Genomic DNA, 16,907 nt, shown 5'->3' with positions numbered 1-16,907 from the left:
ATGTTTATTTTTAGCGAATTCGATGTCATTTTTTAACCTCTGCAGGCCAAATTATTAATTTTTTTTCGAATAATTCTCTATAAACCAACCCCACTTTGATAAATCGTAGCGACCTTGATTTTAAAGTTAAGAAATAGAAATCAATAATTTTAATTCGAATAAAAGGCAACACAAAAAAATTGTAAAATTTCTAGATTTCAAAGTGCTATAACTATTTTTATTCAAATGGAACTACCACTATTTTGTTTCTCTATTCGATGGTCTGTTGTGCGCTCTTCAATTCTTAGAAGGGATATCCTGTGCCTGAACCCCGTAGTTTTTAAGTTATTCAATATTTTTCACTACGCAGTTGCACATTAATAAATTACATGTTTATAAACAGGAGTAAACCGTGATAATAAAAAAACCAAAGAATGCCAAATAGTAAACAAGTGCCATAAATTAATTGTTTGCTGCAAGTGTACTCATTATTTCCTAGTAAAATAAGATTTTTTAAAAAGACTAGTTCGAAATTCGCCTTTTTAATTAATCTTATTTTACTACGAAATAGGGAGCACATTAATTGGAGCAGATAATTTACTTGTGACACTTGCTTACTGGAATTCTATTGGTTTCTATTTCTATTATCACGGCTTACTCGATCCTGTTTATAAACATTAAACATGTAATTCATTATTGTTTTGTGAAAAATATTGAATAACCTAAAAATTAGGGGGTTTAGGCACAGGAGACTCCTTATAAAACTTAAATAGCACACAAAACCCTATCGAATAGAGAAATAAAATAGTGGTAAGAAAACATTGAATCGTACCATAAAATTTCTCACAACCTTTGAATTTAAGATTCAGTCACAAAACGAAAGGTACCCACATTTACTTTCAAACGCCGTGAAAACGAAACTTCGTACAGAAAAACTCATAAAACATAAATTGTAGAGAATTTAATTTCCTACAAAAACGTCCGCGACAGCATATATGTATCTTTAACCATTAATATATGATAAGCGTTCAAAGATATTATTGAATTGAAACCAACGAGGACACTAGGTACAACTTTAAATGGTTGGTAAGGCTAAACGATTAAAGATAGATATATGCCGTCACGGACTTTTTTATAGTAAATTTAATTGTCTACAATTTTTGTTCTATGAAATTTTCTGTGTCTAAATTGGTATTTGCAGCGTTTTCAATTATGTACGCGCGCCTACTATCAACATAAGAGTACGGTAACAAATCAATGAGTGAAAGTGGGAGACTTCAGGCTATCTTTGTCCTACATATAAAACGCGCTGTAAGAAGGAAGAGCAGTGACTGCCTTCGGAAAGCGCGTATATAAATCCAAAGGTACTTTTCACGTTCATTTCGTGGCTCCATCTATCGCTCAAGGTACTTTTAGAGACCCACGCGAAAGTACAGGCTTAGACTTCTTCCTAATTTTATATTCAAAGACCGCGCGTAACGTAGATTTTACTATAAACGCCTGTTGTCAAGATAGGATAGGCAACCAACTGTTCATCGCGGGGCAGACGTACTTTCTGTAGCTTGCTTTAGCCATGTTTATCCTAAATTTTAGTAGCAAAAAAAGATAACATATAGCTGTTAATTGTTTTAATCGAATTTATTGGTATTTTATTTGAACTAAATTGGTATATAACTGCCTTACTCTAGTCCTAATTTGATTTATATTGTATTTTGGTGGTGAACACGTATGGGAAAATATACTCTTAAAACTAAAGATATAAGTAGTAAGATATGATTATTTAGCGGATTTTGATTCAATATAATGCCTATCCAAAAACCCAAATGGGCTGTAACTGTTATTTATTTTTCTTAGACTGCTGATAACCATTTTGTTTACAACGCGGTGTGGTGTGGATTGAATGAATAACCTGAACACATTTTCAGCAATTTGGCAAATTTTTAATGCATCGCTTGATACGTGCAACAATCCTCCACGATTTTTTGTCGTTGTCTTGCTGGTAAAGGATGTCGAATAATAGTTCTACGTTATTTTAAGTGAATGGGAAAGTCGAAAACGCTCGGTATTGCATTATAGTTTAACACCTTCGTAGGTACCTTTCTAAAATCGGCTTCATTCCCCGAAAATGCACTATGGTGGGAGTAAATTTTTCTCTTCGAATGGCTCTGATCCATTGGCCCTTTAAACTTTTATCCGTTGAAAATCAGCATATTATTTAAAAATTTATTGACAGAGTACATGTTGATAGGCACAAGTTAACCTAAGTTTATTGGTTTATTCTCAACAGAAATTTATCTGTTCACTAATTCGAGCTAATCACGAGAATGATTAATGAACGGAACATCTAAAATAACAGCTTATTTCATTATATTGCATATCATCTCAGCGATTTTTGCCCCGCGGTGCATTGTGTGTTGCATACTGTGTCGAAAACACCTTGCGCAGTCTAGTTATAGCAAGTCTCTGGTACGACCAATTATATCAATCCCCCAATTATTCCATCTACGCTCTTAACCATTGCATAAAAAATCTTTCGGCGACGGCTGCCTTTAATTTGTAATAAGTAATGAGACCGTATTTTATTAATTATCTAGTCTATGGTCATGAGCGTAGGGTGCAGATTAGTTCCTGCACATTAGATTCAATTCTTTCAAGTAGTCGGGAGTTCTAAGTAGGTATGCGTGTGTGTTGTGTACGAGTGATACTTTTAACTTACATTGAGTGAAATGAGGATTCTGGAACTAACTAACTAACATAATCGGATTACAAACAGCTAATTATGTACAGCAAAATACGTTTCTTGACCGTTCCTTCAGGTATCTATACTCTTTAACTTATCGCACAAAAAAATTGCTTGAAGAAGCCATTTCAAAAATTATGCACTGCACTGAATGGTTTACGGGCACTGACAGTGACAATAATTAGCAGTTTGTAAATGAGAGGAATTAGAAAATTAAACAGAAACACGCAGAGTCAATGACCAAAACTCGTGCGACGGAGGTTTAAGAAAAATAAAAGGAATTTGGGATACTGTCACATCTTTAAATTGTTTTAGTGAGTTTTTAATGCTCTAATTAAGATATTTGATCATATAGCTAAATGTAGTGCGTCTTGTGTAATTCCAAAAGTGCGTTCATTGTTAGTTACTTACTTACAAGGGATTAGCATAAAGTCTAGTCATTTTCTATAGAAATTTGTTTCATGATCGGACACAATCTGCCCGAGAATAATTTGAATTTTGTAATGGGTGAGTGTAACCTTCATAAACCAGGAAGTTGCATGCAGATTTCGAACTTACGTGCTTTTCAAGTCAGTATCCAAAACTATTTGATTGCGACCTTGTTATTTGCTTCACTAGAAAACATCATCATTTATTAATTTGTGGTTGGCACAAAAACAAAGGATGTGAACTACCTACCCTAGGATATATCGACATATTATTTAATAATATGATTCAAAACAACACAGTTGTATAATTTCTTAGTCCAGCTCTCGTTCTGATTTCGCGCCTGTCAATTATAACGGGCCATCAGTAAATAATTGTTCTGGTAATGCTCTTTAAGGTGGAAGAGTTTTAATACGACGTTTCGTGTTCGCGGAACAATCATCAAGTTAATTTTTTTTAAATGCCGCCTTGATATTCCGATATAATATTCTTAACGCCCTTTTTCTTCTGAATTGTATGATGGCGGTTTACCTTTTTTCGGGCTCGATTAAAAAAACCCGTATGTATTAAGAAGGGTTTCAGTTTGAGTGATATGAAACATCCTACCATGTGAAACCTTTCTTCCTTAGAAAATATAATTGATAGAGAAAATTATTAATTATTATCATATCACTCAGTTAATTGGTGGGCAAAAGTATAACGCTCCAATGTCGCGAGGAAAAAACACAAGACCGGCAATGTCAAACAGTACAAAATGTTTTTTGACCGTTACTGAGGATCCCGGTACATCAATCCGATAGATTGAACAAAACGGTATACCAAAATTAACAACACAGTGTATTTTACAAAAACAAAAATTACCTACATGCGTATAAATACCAGATTTATGAAGAACTTAGGCAGGTCGCTCATGGTACAGAAGAGAATGCAAAGAGAATATTCATTTTCCTTATGACATCCTATGATTACGAATAATGGCATCGTCAATGGATGAAATGTCCACTATTGGTCTGGAACCAATCCAAGTTTAAATAGAACGTCAAAGTATCAACACAGTTTTGGCTTTAATACTAATAAAATAGGCTGGTATTTTCAGTAGAGATCGTTCCACGACTAAAAGATGGTAAAATCCGCATCGGGAAATTTCGCTGTTGTACGAAATAAATTATAAATAAAAACGTCCATTCTAAACATGGCGTGAGGAACAGTTATGAACACTTCAAACACTTCAAGTTTTGGAACGATCTCTACAAGAATGGTAGGGCCATTTATTTACCACCATAATTTATCAAAGCGCTACGGATTTAGAGGATGTTTTTGATGATATCCTCGTAGCGCAATTGTTGAATACAGCGGGATGGTGCACCTGCACATAGAGCAGTTCGTGAATATTTTTGAGATTTCGCAGAAAAAATGAACACGTATTCGGAAACACCCTGAGCAGCGCGTTCACCCGATATAACCCTGTGTGGCCACATGAAAATTTATCCGGTTGATATTTTGAAGTCAGCACGCGTTACTGCTTTCTGATTTTCGGAATTCGTCTGGCACATTTTTCATGTGTGTAACCACCATTGGGTTTACAATGGCGGCCCCCTAGGAACTACATGTCGAAATATGTGCCCTACTATGAGCTCACCAAGAGAAGCTTTAACATCAGATGGAACTACACCAGCAACTCCCGCCTCAAAACCCGCAACTCGTCGACGGCGACATCAATGCATGACTAAACGCTTTAGCTCAAACACCAATATACCGTACTACCGTTCGCTACCCACCTTATTGGATCTGAGGTATGGTTTGTCCAAGTCAAAGCTCAGTTTTCTGTGAGTAATAGTAGAACAGAACACCAAATACAGTGTGTCTCAGGTAGAACGCACCATAGGGCAAACGGCAATGTATTTTTTCGCAAAAGACGATGGTCACATAAATGAAAAGATGCGCAATTATTATCATTTTTTAAAGAAAACTAGGAAATTCGGATTACTTCCGAAGATATGCCAGAAAACCCGAAGTTTTCCTGTTTCGTTTTTTTATTTTTTTCTGGTTATTTGAACAGAATATATAAAAAATAAATGATACACTTTCTCATTGCCACTTTTTGAGCTCTACAAGACACCGTTGAGAGATTTTCAGAGAAATCATCATCAATTTGAAATTATTAGTTTTAACAAGATGGTTAGACCCACGCACAACGCGCTAATCGTGCGAGAATATCTATCGCACACGCTTCCTGGAAAATAGATAATATGTAGGTATCCTGGTTGTGCGCGGGTGCACCATCCTGTTCAAACCAGCAATGTCCAACTTTTGTTTTTAGTGCGTGTCGTACATCCTTGTATACATAATAAAACATGCTACTTCAATAGGTACAGTATGTACCTTTTTTACGGGCTATATAATAGTATATTAAGAAACAAGTTTCATAAGTGGCGCGTTTAACGCACGAGTTCAAGTTTAGAAAACGAGCCGCTCGCGGCGAGTTTTCTAATGAACGAGTGCGATGGGGCGTCTTATGAAACAAGTTTCTTATACTATTTTTTCTATTGAGAAGATATTTTCGAGAAATTTTTATCAAAATGATGTTATAGTAACTTTTTGTAACTAGGGAATTTTGATATAGAAGTTGTATTAGTGCAGGTTGTATTAAGTTGGCAGTACGACGTCCCAAATATTTCACTTATTTAAATACACTCTCATCAGTTTTGTTTTAATTAATAAACTTCAGAAATTAGTACATTAACTGTGGAACAATTCATAAAGGCAAAATACAGTCCTTCGTCCTTTTATATAAGTTGTGAAATTCAGTCGTGTCACTGTCGATTAACGACAAAGCTAACAGCTAACAGATTTCGCCCATATGACACTGCTTCTACTTATCTTGGTGACTGACATAAAAGAAAAACAAAGGTTTCTTTTCGCGATTTGCCATTAACGGTCACTAACGGATCGGTCCTTAGTGGGTTGTTGTTACGTGATAGGTGTCACTCATTAGGACGGGTTCGGCTTCGGATTGTCACTTCATCTTAGGAGCATAACAATACTACACAAATCAGGCTCACGATATTAATAACACAGAACAATTGCTAAAAGCAATAAGCTGCTTCTTTAAAATATTGTTTAATGTGTTCCGAAGGTATCCTCGTTGTCATCCTTTCCCCATTCGAAATCTCCTTTATAACCTGTAGGTCTTTTTTGGAAGATAGGTACACTATTCGTACTAGTAATCAATGGTCACAGATTGCACGTAGATGTTGAACGTGCTACAAAAAGAGGCATTAATCATTAATGTAAAAATTTACCTCAAAGCCCCACATTGTTGATATCTCGGTTCTTACGCTACATACCGTAATATTTAATTCCCTTCTCAGTTTTGGGAGAAAGTAATTGTGGTTTTTTCATATTGTTCTTCTTGTAATTTGATTAACACTTTATCAGCCTTACATGTCTCGCTTTTAATCAAATAGAAAGGGAATCTTGTCTTTCTGTATATCAAAACATAACCATAATTTGTAAATAAATACAATCGAATGTCAAATAGGGCAGTGAATTTAGGTTTTCCTCTTTAATACCAACTTAAAAACGGTGCGTTAATAGGTCTCATTAACGCACTGTTTTGAGCGGAAAACAGTGCGTTAATAAGAACATTTAAAAATCGAAATAGAAAAAAAATAAATCGATGAATGTAAATTCAACTATTTATTTGGAAGTCCAGATATTTCGAGTGCCAATCGCGACTCTTCGTCAGTGGAACCAAATGTGAGATGAAAAAAGTCCAGAAAACCTTGGATTGTTAAATGGCGACATGTGCCAAGATTTCTTAATAAAGCAATAGAATAAAACAATTTACAGTTAAACCTGTTAGTTTAACCCTAACGAAGGCCGGTTACTTCCCATCAATTAAAAAAATAAACTTGATGAAACGATGATTTGAAAATATCTCAACAGTGTCTTATAGAGCTCAAAAAATGGCAATGAAAAAGTGTCTTTTATTTTTTATATCTGTTCACATAACATCAGAAAAAAATAACAAGTTAAAAAGTAATCGTAAACGATTTACATAAAGCGCATTTCCACTTGCATTCATTTCCCATTTGTAAGATGCAACTTCTGTTAAAATCGTAGAAATCCGGCCACAAATATGAAAGATAGCATTGCACATGGGCAATCCATTGTTGACGTGCTACTTCAATTTCAGTTTATGAGAAGAATTTCATTTCAATGCTTTTCTAAATAAGAAAGTTGGAACTGCGCATGCGCAAACCTCAATTTTAAAACTAATGTTAGATTTTCCTTTGTTCCAAGCGCCTAAGTATCAAATTTCACTTAAATAGTTCCATAGATAAAAAAGTTGGCACGGCGCATGCGCAAAATAAAATTTTGAAACTGGCGCTAGATTTTCCTTTATTCCAAGTGCCTATGTATCACATTTCATTTAAATTCTTCCATAAATAAAAAAGTTGGCACTGCGCATGCGCAAAACCAAATTTTGAAATTGGCGTTTGATTTTCCTTTATTCGAAGTGCTTTATGTATCAAATTTCGTTTAAATTCTTCCATAAATAAAAAAGTTGGCACTGCGCATGCGCAAAACCAAATTTTGAAATTGGCGTTTGATTTTCTTTATCCCAAGTGCCTATGTATCAAATTTCGTTTAAATTCTTCCATAAATAAAAAAGTTGGCACTGCGCATGCGCAAAACCAAATTTTGAAATTGGCGTTTGATTTTCCTTTATCCCAAGTGCCTATGTATCAAATTTCGTTTAAATTCTTCCATAAATAAAAAAGTTGGCACTGCGCATGCGCAAAACCAAATTTTGAAATTGGCGTTTGATTTTCCTTTATTCCAAGTGCCTATGTATCAAATTTCATTCAAATACTTTTATAAGTAAAAAAGTTTGCAATTCGGTTTATAAATGGTCGAGATGCGAAAAGGGCACTGTGAATTTTGAATCGATTCGATTCAACTTTTGGCATTGCGTATTATATGGCTAAAGCTATGCCCATATTGAATTTCATGCAATTCAGTTCATAACTAACGGAGATGTAAAAGCGATCGAACATTTCTAAACAAAGTTATCGTTCACACGGACAGATAGATGGACAGACAGACAAAGGAACAGACGGACAGACCAGCATGCAGACGACAGATAGCAATGCAAAATTATAAACGATCTCTAGGATCGTTAATAAACGGCAAAAGTGTAAAATTATGGAACATGTAAAAAACGGTTTTTTTGTTTTTTTACAATAACTTTTTTTGTAAGCGGTANCGGACGGACGGACGGACAAAGTGGCCACAATAAGTGGCCACAATAGCGCATTTTTTTTTTATTTTTGTGGAAATGCGCTAAAAACGTAATCGGCAAATTTCGAGACGAGACTTGGTTCCACTACTTCACCCCAGAGACTAAGGAACAATGACGGTATTCAATTTCTTCAAGTTTCAAAAAGTTCAAGCAAACTCCGTCAGCGGCGATGGTGATGGCTTTCGGACCCCAAAATTGCATTTATCGTAACGGGGATTATGCGTTAAAAAATAGGTGAAAGTCAAAGATTTCTTCTTCTTCTTGGCGTTATTCTCGCACAATTGCAGGATCCGCTCTTCTACACAGCCGTCTCCATTTGTTTCCTCATACCTCACCAAGCCAGTCCATCGATCGTGTCCTTGGTTTACCGCGTGGGCGTTGACCAGTTTCCATCGAGTCAAGTGGGCCAACACTCGAATCCATAGTGAGCAACCCGCCGGACCACAGGCTTGTAGAGTTTTTTCTGCACGACATGAATGGTCATAATTTGCGAATCCGTAAAGTAATGGGGAGCAACTGAGTTCGTAGAAATAGAGACAGACTAGACCCCATTCTCTATTTCTAATACATCAAAGTGATGGAAATCAAACTTAACTTAACTGTTAATATTCCGTAAGCTTTGAAACTCGCTTTTCATTGTTGTCTAAATATTGTTTTTAGTGCATTTCCACAAAAAAAAAATGCGCTATTGTGGCCACTTTGTCCGTCCGTCCGTCCGTCCGCTAACTTTGCGACGCTACTAGTTTTTTATCTTAAGAGCTATTGTTCTACTTTTTTCGCTATTTGGTTCGTTATGGTGTCGAGTCTTGTACCAAGGAAGGAATTTTTTCTGTAACGCTTACAAAAAAAGTTATTGTAAAAAAAACAAAAAACCGTTTTTTACATGTTCCATAATTTTACACTTTTGCCGTTTATTAACGATCTTAGAGATCGTTTATAATTTTGCATTGCTATCTGTCGCCTGCCTGTTGGTCTGTCCGTCTGTTCCTTTGTCTGTCTGTCCATCTATCTGTCCGTGTGAACGATAACTTTGTTTAGAAATGTTCGATCGCTTTTACATCTCCGTTAGTTATGAACTGAATTGCCTGAAATTCAATATGGGCATAGCTTTAGCCATATAATACGCAATGCCAAAATTTGAATCGAATCGATTCAAAATTCACAGTGCCCTTTTCGCATCTCGACCATTTATAAACCGAATTGCAAACTTTTTTACTTATAAAAGTATTTGAATGAAATATGATACATAGGCACTTGGAATAAAGGAAAATCAAACGCCAATTTCAAAATTTGGTTTTGCGCATGCGCAGTGCCAACTTTTTTATTTATGGAAGAATTAAACGAAATTTGATACATAGGCACTTGGGATAAAGGAAAATCAAACGCCAATTTCAAAATTTGGTTTTGCGCATGCGCAGTGCCAACTTTTTTATTTATGAATTTAAACGAAATTTGATACATAAGCACTTCGAATAAAGGAAAATCAAACGCCAATTTCAAAATTTGGTTTTGCGCATGCGCAGTGCCAACTTTTTTATTTATGGAAGAATTTAAACGAAATTTGATACATAGGCACTTTGGATAAAGGAAAATCAAACGCCAATTTCAAAATTTGGTTTTGCGCATGCGCAGTGCCAACTTTTTTATTTATGGAAGAATTTAAACGAAATTTGATACATAGGCACTTGGAATAAACGAAAATCTAGCGCCAATTTCAAAATTTTATTTTGCGCATGCGCAGTGCCAACTTTTTTATCTATGGAACTATTTAAGTGAAATTTGATACTTAGGCGCTTGGAACAAAAGAAAATCTAACATTAGTTTTAAAATTTAGGTTTGCGCATGCGCAGTTCCAACTTTCTTATTTAGAAAAGCATTGAAATGAAATTCTTCTCATAAACTGAAATTGAAGTAGCACGTCAACAATGGATTGCCCATGTGCAACGCTATCTTTTATATTTGTGGGCGGATTTTTACGATTTTAACAGAAGTTGCATCTTACAAATGGGAAATGAATGCAAGTGGAAATGCGCTTTATGTAAATCGTTTACGATTACTTTTTAACTTGTTTTGTTAATGAAAGGGGCTCGCTTTACGATTTGTAAGCATTCCACTCAGTAATCAGTTTTTATAAATTATTATTACTGGGGACGTCCGCGACCTTTGAAGACAGAGGAGGAAGGGGATCTTTTTCAATATACTTACCTTGCTATTAACAAATATAGGTACCAAAAATGGGATTAACATAATTTTTCGTATTTTTTGTGCCTAACGCTACTGTTAGTAGTGAAATGTTATGACAAATCTGCGTAACTATCACAGACATTCGATACTATAAATAGTAGATAATATAAGTAATAATTATACAAACATAATGATAAGTCTGTCTGATAACAGTAAAAAAACGCATTGTGTCTATGTTTTGTTAAAGTGGTGCAATGGAACAACGCCAAGTTCGGTTACTATCGTTAAGTGTGAAATATAAGACCCACCCTCAACTGCTTGGTATAAGGATACCAAAGAAGCTGGCAAATCTGGCTGGTTATGTGGTCGTATTACTTAACCATGTATTTTTATATTGCTTATCACCTCTTGTTCGATAACTCACTAAATTACCACTACTGTTCAGTTATACCGCGTATTTACTGTACAGTGCTACTTAGTGTTGGTGACCATGGCTCAACTAAGAGTTAATTTTCAATTAGGACGTAAGTTTAATGCCATTAGCGTAAAGTTGCCGCCCATTCTTGTTTTTTTTTTAATTAAAGGTAACAGTAATACTTAAACGTCCTTCGTGTTGTTTTGGTTTACGACGATAAACCGGGGTGAAGGATGTCGGGCTTGTATTTTATAATTGAGATGTTATACTTGAGCGCATTTTCAAGTATGAGGATTAAAACGCTTTGAAAACGTAGTCGGTAAATTTTTGGGTTTCCCCAGTATACGCAATTACACACTTGAATTACTGCATCAAGCGGACAATGATTTGAAATTATGTAGATTTCGTTTCGCATAATTAAGCAACGTAGCAAAGTATGATTAGATTCAGACATGAAATTAATATAAAAGAAACAACATTTAAAATGGTCACAATTGCTTCAGAATCTTCCGGGGTTAAATTTCAGAAAAAAACCCGCTCATAATTTAGAAAGCTCGATGTACGCTTAAGCAACCCATTTTTTTTAAAACTTCACATAACAAATAATGGGCCAAAGTAGCAACAGAGCCAATTTTTTGTCTGTCGATGCATCTAAGCATTTCTTCAATCAAATTGTAATTTAGTACCTCTTTTTTAAGAGATGAAGTTTATAGACTTCCCCGCTTTAAAATAGTGGAGAGGGAGATAGTGGACGATCCCCCCCACCCCTCTCCTCAGCTCCCTCTGCTACACCCTCCTTTCGAGGATGCAAAGGCGCCTCTGGTTCGCAATTTCATAGCTCGCCCCTCCGGATTCCCTCTATTCAAAGCACTCCGCTCCAGGGCCTGTGCGCCTAGTTTTCGGTTGTTTCATTATCATACCCTGTTTTCTTGTGTTTATTATGTGCGGCAGTTTCCGGCTGTTTGACCCCAGTACAACTCAATGTAATTGTGATTACCTAGTAAAACCAATTATGCTAATTTTTTTAACAGTGGAATCATCCATTACTAATCAATAAAGTATTATGGCAATACAAGAACAAATTCAGTAAATATTTTACCCCCCCCCCCCCCACATAAAAGAAACAAGAACCAGACTCAAAATCAACTTCTTTCAAGTTGCTAAAATGTAAAATAGTACGTACACCTGTGGAAAAATTCACACTATCTACCTACGCATAGACGAATCTGTTTACCTAACTACATACAACATTTTCAAGATACCCTGAATTATATAAACACCCTGTACATTAATCTCCAATGAAAGCCACCTACACCTGTAGAAAAATCTCACCCTATCTACTAAGCATCGATCACCACAATGTCCCTAACTCTGATGTGGATTGTAAAATAACGATTTGTAAGTTACATAAAAAACGGTTTTTGTAAATTTACATAGATGTAATACCTATTTGATAAATTTTGATCGGTAGGTACTACCACAGACCATCAACGGTACTACCAACGTAAGCGATTCACCATTGAATCTAGTTTGGTTTAATGAAGATGATACAGCATCTAATTCGCGATTTGGAACTTCTTCCAACCGAGGCGTGATGGCGAAATACCTACTGCTTAGGTATTTTATTTAATACACCAAAAATATTATTTAACAAGTGATTTTGTTTTCAAAAAGGTTTATGGAATATTAAAAAAACATAAATGACAAGTAATTTTACAAAAATATTTGTAAATTACGTAAAAAACATAGATTACTGGTAATTTTACTGTAACATTGCCCACACGTCACTGCGCATGCCCACACATTATTTTTACTATGTGCGAAATGTTTGCCTTTACTAGAAGCGCCTGTGGTTAAAATTTCAAAGAAATATCTCCATCAATAAGAAATTTGGCATTGCGCAGTATGCCCACACATCACTGCGCATGCCCACACATTATTTTTACTAAAATTTCAAAGCAATACCTCCATAAATAAGAAAGTTGGCATTGCGCAGTCACTGCGCATGCCCACATAATTTTTACTATGCGCGAAATGTTTACCTTTACTAGAAGCGCCTGTGGTTAAAATTTCAAAGAAATATCCCCATAAATATGAAAGTTGGCATTGCGCAGTCTGCGCAAAATATGGAGTTAAATGAAACTGATCGAATTGGGCAAATATAGACCATAACAGCTATCAATTAGCGAAAACCCGAAGTCTCTAGGTGGCCCAGGGGCCGAGATCTCGATGGAGCGGACGGACGGACGGACGGAAACACGAGCACATAAGCTTTACCTCAACTTTGTTGTGTTACGCTAAAAATGCAGGTCCGTATTTAAAAGAAATTGACATAGACTCCTAACAACCGAAACGTGGGATTTCATATCAAATCATGCCAGCTTGTAAGTGAAGAACAGTTACGTTGATAAAGTGTCGATTGTTTCAAAAATCTGTTCAACTAAAGTCACATGAAAATAAAATAGAAATAGCGAATTTCCATTTTTTTTCTTTTTTTTTTCTCTGAAAGTATTCGAAAATCCTTCACTTCCTTCTAAGCGGCGTTAGATTCGGCCCAACAAGAGCAAATTTGTCTCCATATAACCGAAGTTGTATCTTTTACTGTTTCCGAAATCCCAATGGTTACCCTCGAATTTGGGACGCCATGTACTGATGGAAAAACTCCTTCAGCTTTAAATGAAACAACAATTACGTTTTTATTAACACCTGCTCTTGCAGATTTTGCATGGACATTACCCCGAAGTAGTTTAGAAGAAAAGCAAACCTAATTGAGTGACAGACTGACGGCCGGGCAAAGTGCCAGAATTGGCGACAGACAGCGGTGAATGCGTCTGGATTTGCACTAGTTGACCAATTGACCTACTAACCCAACAAAAAATATCTTCGAAGTGGCTGAGTTTGTGTAATTAATCCGCAACTTAAGATTAGATAATGCTTTTTCTATTAATTCGCTGTTACAGTGATTAGAAATTGTTATAACTACTATTGAAGATAGTGATCAGGTTAAAAAAACCGTTGAATTTCAATAAAATAATAACCTATTTATAATTACGTATACCAATCAAAAAATTCCTACAAATGAGAAGAGAGTAAAGGTAAATACGTAATTAATTCCTTTAAAAATAGACATTTTAATAGATTTAAATGAGTGGCTAAGTGACTCTTTAACCGTGAAGGTAGATAAAGTGATCACTTTAACCGCAAGGATAGATAAAGTGAAACAGTTGATCATGCATTCTAATGACATCTGTCATTCTTATTTCAAATGGGATGCGGAGCACGCTATAAAATGACCTTCAGAATATATGACAATGTTGTTTCTATGGAAACGATCGCAACGGAAGAGCCTAAGCTTGCTATTTTTGACGTCCAAATTAAATATAGAATTGTCAGAAGCTTTACAATGATTTATATGGCTTCTGCTATGAACTGAAGTTTTGTGTTATACACGACGATAAAGGGAAACTAACCATCACACAATTCACTCAATGGTTAAAATATTCCTTTATCGTCTTATATAATAAATAACTATTAATCACTTAAGTAATTAGGAAGTTTATATTAGCGGGTTTCTGTGATTTAGATGCAGTAATAATTTAAAAATTACAATATTTTAAACATAACCTTGAATGGATAATAGAACTACTAACAGAAGATTTTGTCAAGATTTTGACTTTACTCTGAACCGCAATTCTTGATCGTTAAAGTCGATAGTTAGAAGGCGATGCTACTGTTTCGTACAGTCATTGAATTTATAACCGTACAGTGAAGGAATTAATGGTATACTCACATCTCCTCTTGACCCTTTCACTATTCAGAAGTTCACTGGAGACATAGAGTAATACTCTATGCTGGAGACCATGATGATGATTTTGGCATCCAGAATTTAAGATCTGGAAACACGATCTTAAATTTTCTAATAGTCAGTGTAGTTAAATAGTCCAGTCAAATTAGCGCAATTTTGGTCAAATAAAAACATTAATCGGTAAAGATCTGAATTTTGGTATACACATTTATTGGGACTTTCTATTGAACATACTAAAAGTCCCTGTCAAAATCTGTTGCGCTCGAGACGCCATCTTGGAAAAACGGTACACTTTTCCAGTTTTTTGTCTATGTCTCGGCAACTATTACTGATACGAAGAAATAGTTTACATGAAAAATATGGTTTACTAAATTCCCTATAAAAAAGAGTATTTACATTTTTTTGTATCTCCAATACTTTAGCTGTAATCTCACGTTGAATGCGTCAGAACGCGTTTAGGCCCCGTATCGTAGTTATAGAAAGGAGACCGTTTTTTTATGACTACACCGAAAGCTGTAAAAGCACCCAAAAATGAACAGTATTGTCTTGCGATAAAGCATTCTAGCAATGACATAATGTTTCATGATACGATCTGAGACAATTTTTTTTTCTGGGCTCAAAAAAAGGCAGTATATAACCTTCCTTTTTTTACCAAAACTCGACTACACCAAAATTTCTCGGGAAAACACTTTTCTTATTAATTTTGGGGCGTAGAATCCAAAACAATTCGTACTTTTTCGATTAGACTTCTCAATCAAAATTTATAGACTAGAAACCAATTTCGAAAGAAAATTCAAAGGGCTGTAACTTTTGAACTAGTGGCCCAATCTTCGAACTGTTTGAAATTATGGATTCTACAGGGCACATTCTATAAGAAAATTTTTTTTCCCGGTCGATCTGAGACAATTTTTTTTCGGGGCTCAAAAAAAGGCAGTGTAACCTTCCTTTTCTACCAAAAATCGACTGCACCAAAATTTCTCGGGAAAACACTTTTTCTTATTAATTTTGGTGCGTAGAATCCATAACAATTCGTACTTTTTCGATCGGACTTCTCAATCAAAAGTTATGGACTAGAAATCAATTTCGAAAGAAAATTCAAAGGGCTGTAACTTTTGAACTAGTAGCCCAATCTTGGAACTGTTTGAAATTATGGATTCTACAGGCCACATTCTATAAGAAAATTTTTTTCCGAGTCGATCTGAGACAATTTTTTTTTCGGGGCTCAAAAAAAGGCAGTGTATAACCTTCCTTTTTTATCAAAAATCGACTACACCAAAATTTCTCGGGAAAACACTTTTTCTTATTAATTTTGGTGCGTAGAATCCAAAACAATTCGTACTTTTTCGATCAGACTTCTCAATCAAAAGTTATAGACTAGAAACCAATTTCGAAAGAAAATTCAAAGGGCTGTAACTTTTGAACTAGTGGCCTAATCTTCGAACTGTTTGAAATTATGGATTCTACAGGGCGATCTGAGACAATTTTTTTTCGGGGCTCAAAAAAGGCAGTGTATATCCTTCCTTTTTTTACCAAAAATCGACTACACCAACATTTCTCGGGAAAATACTTTTTCTTATTAATTTTGGGGAGTAGAATCAAAAACAATTCGTACTTTTTCGATTAGACTTCTCTATCAAAAGTTATAGACTAGAAACCAATTTCGAAAGAAAATTCAAATTTTTCCGTATCAATAATTGTTGCCGATACATAGGCAAGAAACTGAACAAGTGCTCCTTTTTTCCAGGATGGCGCCTCGAGCGCAACAGATTTTGACGGGGACTTTTAGTATGGCCAATAGGGAACACTAATGAACATGTGTACCAAAATTCAGATCTTTACCGATTAATGTTTTTATTTTTTCTTATTTGACTGGACTAAAAGTAATTTTATTTAAACAAATGAAAAATTTAAAATTTCTAGATTAAACATTCAGTGTAGTTAAACCTTTCAGCTCGAAAGAAATTTGTGATACAGCTGGAGATCACTCATTATAGTAGGTAATCCATATAACCTATGCAATCCCAACTAATCTGGGACATTATCGTACAGA

The 16,907-nt window shown here is 35.3% G+C and overlaps 1 protein-coding gene across 4 annotated transcripts in view; it reads left to right on the top strand.

Moving 5' to 3' along the window:
• The first annotated feature begins 2,645 nt into the window (after positions 1 to 2,645).
• LOC116171101 (sodium/hydrogen exchanger 9B2-like) overlaps positions 2,646 to 16,907 on the top strand; it is a 51,611-nt gene continuing 37,349 nt past the window's right edge. Inside the window, exon 1 of one of the 4 annotated variants that reach the window (XM_031487776.1) lies at positions 2,646 to 2,795. In XM_031487776.1, coding sequence (XP_031343636.1) covers positions 2,759 to 2,795 — 37 coding nt within the window. In that variant the 5' untranslated portion in view covers positions 2,646 to 2,758. Of the gene's footprint in view, positions 2,796 to 10,988; positions 11,162 to 16,907 lie in introns of those variants that run through there. The other 3 variants (XM_031487781.1, XM_031487777.1, XM_031487782.1) reach the window with 3 other exon arrangements.

The sequence above is a fragment of the Photinus pyralis genome, unplaced genomic scaffold (genome assembly GCF_008802855.1).
Source record: "Photinus pyralis isolate 1611_PpyrPB1 unplaced genomic scaffold, Ppyr1.3 Ppyr1.4_LG5, whole genome shotgun sequence".
Classification (NCBI taxonomy): domain Eukaryota; kingdom Metazoa; phylum Arthropoda; class Insecta; order Coleoptera; family Lampyridae; genus Photinus; species Photinus pyralis.
The sequence above is the reverse complement of the archived record's forward strand: the minus strand, read 5'-3'. Positions and strand labels throughout refer to the sequence as shown.